Below are 3,406 nucleotides of genomic sequence, written 5' to 3' on the forward strand. Positions count from 1 at the left end.
TGAAATAAAAAAAAAGGTGACTGCTTTGCACACTGAACTAATGTATACAAGTTTAAACACCTGAAAATTTACAAGGAATCCTGAGTGACCAAAGGACTTCAAACCAACAGCAATAGTTAGCCAAGCTGAAGCAATGGCTGGACTCTTTGCTGCATTTAAACCAATAAGAGCAATACCAGGACCCACAAAGCCAATTGTCTGCACGAAACAATATCAAAGGGTCAAAGCTTGGATTTAATCCCAGCAGCATATATCCACATTTTAATATTGATTTTCAAATCAATATTAATTAAATAAACGGCAGGTGGTAGCACAAAAACTTGGCATTTTTACCAGAGTATCTACTGTGATTTACCATTGTGAGAATTGTGTTACGGATATACAATCAGCTCTGACTATAATTTAGCCAAGCTGGATAACAAAAAGAAGGGTAGATTGGTAAAGTTGTTGTTCATGAAGGGTCACCTATGTTAGTAATTGCTTTGAAAATATCCATGCCTTGCATTCCAAACATGCAATAGCTTACAAATAACATATGTAAGGTTTCTTTGAGAACATCCATGCCTTGCATTCCAAACATACAATAGCTTACAAATTTAACATATGCTGATTGATGTATCTTGTGAAACCAACCGCCAATAGTTCATCATATCACAAAATTATGGTATGTTTGGTAAGAATGTGGAGGTGTACTCAAGATCTTATTCAATAAAACAAACTAAAAACACAGTGATGATTCTTCACTTTTATTTTAACCTGAAAATTTTCAGCAACGCACCTGCATTATCTTCCGAGTTAAAGTAATGCTTGTGCCATTTCGGATAAGTGTGTCTGATACAACACCAGCCACATAACCTAAAACTGCCATCATGACCCAGGGAATTGCACTAAACCATGCAGCTTCTCTCAGATTGACATGAAATATCTGACCACCAAGGAAATATTTAATAAACCACAGGGAGAATCAGTTTATTTAGTCTAGAAACATGCAGCGGAATCAGGGCTTACGGTTTTGAAATACACTGGCATCCATGAAAGGATGACGAAATAGCCCTGAAAAAATAACACAGCCCTCAAGAGATTACCCATAAACAGTATTCCTCACATGGCACGATCTAACCAAAGAGTTAAGTTTATAGGAGTTACCCAGCTATGCATAGCATTTGCAGAAATTAAAGCCCAGGTCGGCCATTTAGAAAGTAGGTTTCTAAACGGAGGGATCTTTTTTAGTTTTTCACCTTGAACTTGAGGTTTCACCAATTTCTGACCCTTTGTTATATACTCTAGTTCATATGCTGATATTTGAGGATGTTCACCAGGAGTTCCCGTTATAGCAGATATCCACACCAGCACCCACAGAAATCCAAACAAACCAAAAATCACAAAGGGTCCAAATGTTCCAGTTCGTGACATGATAATAGGGGAAAGAAGTAAGCCGATGGTATTTCCAAGCTGAAAGCCAGCCATAGCGATCCCCACAGCACTAGATCGTTCAGTACGAGGAAACCACCTGTAAGAAAAGGCCCAATGTAAACGTTTTCATAAATATTGACGGGCAGGGCAACAAAAACAATACAAACATTAGGTTCTGGTAAAAGCATGAAGATTAATCAAGTGAAGAAAAATTACAGAAATCAAAAGAAATACCTCAGCACCATATTGTTCATACATGGCAATGCCACTCCTTCTGCAACACCGAGCAGAATTCTCGTTGAGATGAACAACCACAGTGAGCGTGCAGCTGCCCAAGGGGAAAGGAATGTAGCGAAGGACCATAAAGCCACACCATATGCCATGACTCGCTTCCCGCCATAGTAGTCAACAAGCGCTCCACCGATTATAGGTGATATCAGATACCCCCAAAGGAAGGATGACTGTATGAAGCATCAAAAACACAATGGCATCACCACATCATTCAAGGAAGAGGCACAAAGTCATGTAGGAAACTAGAACAGTATAGGCAGTGGTCACTCCACGGTTTGGTTAAGGTGAACAGACATCCGGACTTCCACGGTTTGTCAAACACAATAGTTTGTACATTACTTTATGGCTGCCAAGGGAGGAAACTATGCATGATGTATAATATGGATGAAGAAACTGAAAGAATTAGCATGTGAATCACTGATTTAGTGGGAAATGTATTAAATCTTATACCAGCGTGTCATCCGAACCATGCCACCGCACTTCCATTCAAGTATTAAACCGTAATTGCAATTGAGCACTGGAGCACGTCGCTGAACCTTAATCGTCGTAGTTGAGCATTCTATCACCAAACACAATTGTGTCCCCGAGGCCGATCACTAGTGGAATAGCGGTGTGTGCAGTGCAGCCAAACAGCAGCAAACAGAAGCAGCAAGAGCTGGGAACCTGCACGACGCCGGCGAAGGAAGGGGTCCACCCGTACGCCTGGGAGAGCGGGACGATGGCCACGGACATGACGACGCGGTCGGCGTTGCAGAGCGCGAGGGCCAGCCCCAGCATCGCCGCCACCTTCACCCTCTCAGACGTCATGAACTCCGCCGCCAGGGCCTGCGCCTCGCCTCCGCCGGCGGCGGAGGCCCCAGGAGGCGCAGCAACGGGGCGGGTCCTGTTCCTGGCGAGAGGGCGGAGCGGCTGGAGGGGAGCGGGACACAGGAGGCTGTGGGGCTGCCATGGAGGCGGACGCGAGGTTTGAGCGCGGGCGGGAGGAGGCAGGCGACGGCGGCCGGAGAGGAAGGGGGGAGCGGAGGGAGGCAGGAGCGAGCGGGTCAAGGGGAGCAGTTGGCCGGGACCGGGAGGGGCCATGGTTTGTTTTCTCCGCCGTCCGGGTGCGCTGCCGGAGTGGAAGTGGTGGGTGGATGATTCAGGGTTTTTTTTTCGAGACACTGGGTGGATGATTCAGGTGAGGTGGATTGGTGCAGTGACGTGTACTACTGGCGCTGGTTTACGGGCTCGCTTTGTTCATGTGGTCCGTGATGCTGGCGCTGGTTTGTTTGGACCCGGCCTGACGGTACGACCCGCAATTTGTATGGGCCGGAGCCGGTGCCAATTATCCACGCACTCTGCGAATGCTGTCGATGCTTCATCCCACCATCTTGTTTGCCTGGTGCAAAAATTAATCACTTGAAGAGAGTCAAATTTTGCCTCAATCCGGTTGAAGCCAAGGGAGTTATCAAGTTTCAGACCATCTCTCATATCCATTGCTTTTGTGGTAATTGCGTCGGCAACCTATGAAATAAACGTGCATTGAGCAATCAAGAAATTTCCTCCATCACCTAGTAAAACAGCAGCAGTTGTGCCTACTCCTTCATCCAAAAAGAATGGAGCATCCACATTCAGTTTAATGAGCATTGATCAGGCTTACACCATTTTAAATCAGACTCAAAAGAGACCCAAGAAAGTGTCTTCTATAAGTTGCTTGCTATTG

At 45.5% G+C, this 3,406-nt stretch overlaps 1 protein-coding gene across 1 annotated transcript in view; it reads right to left on the reverse strand.

Annotated features, from left to right (window-relative positions):
- LOC123062618 (probable anion transporter 3, chloroplastic) overlaps window positions 1-2,871 on the reverse strand; it is a 4,171-nt gene extending 1,300 nt beyond the window's left edge. The window contains exons 1-6 of the mRNA XM_044486207.1: window positions 2,368-2,871; window positions 1,648-1,874; window positions 1,147-1,510; window positions 1,009-1,053; window positions 779-925; window positions 61-198 (exon numbers count right to left, since the gene is read on the reverse strand). Coding sequence (XP_044342142.1) covers window positions 61-198; window positions 779-925; window positions 1,009-1,053; window positions 1,147-1,510; window positions 1,648-1,874; window positions 2,368-2,784 — 1,338 coding nt within the window. The 5' untranslated portion in view covers window positions 2,785-2,871. The remainder of the gene's footprint in view (window positions 1-60; window positions 199-778; window positions 926-1,008; window positions 1,054-1,146; window positions 1,511-1,647; window positions 1,875-2,367) is intronic.
- Between the last annotated feature and the right edge of the window lie 535 nt (window positions 2,872-3,406).

The sequence above is a fragment of the Triticum aestivum genome, chromosome 3A (genome assembly GCF_018294505.1).
Source record: "Triticum aestivum cultivar Chinese Spring chromosome 3A, IWGSC CS RefSeq v2.1, whole genome shotgun sequence".
In the NCBI taxonomy this organism is placed as follows: domain Eukaryota; kingdom Viridiplantae; phylum Streptophyta; class Magnoliopsida; order Poales; family Poaceae; genus Triticum; species Triticum aestivum.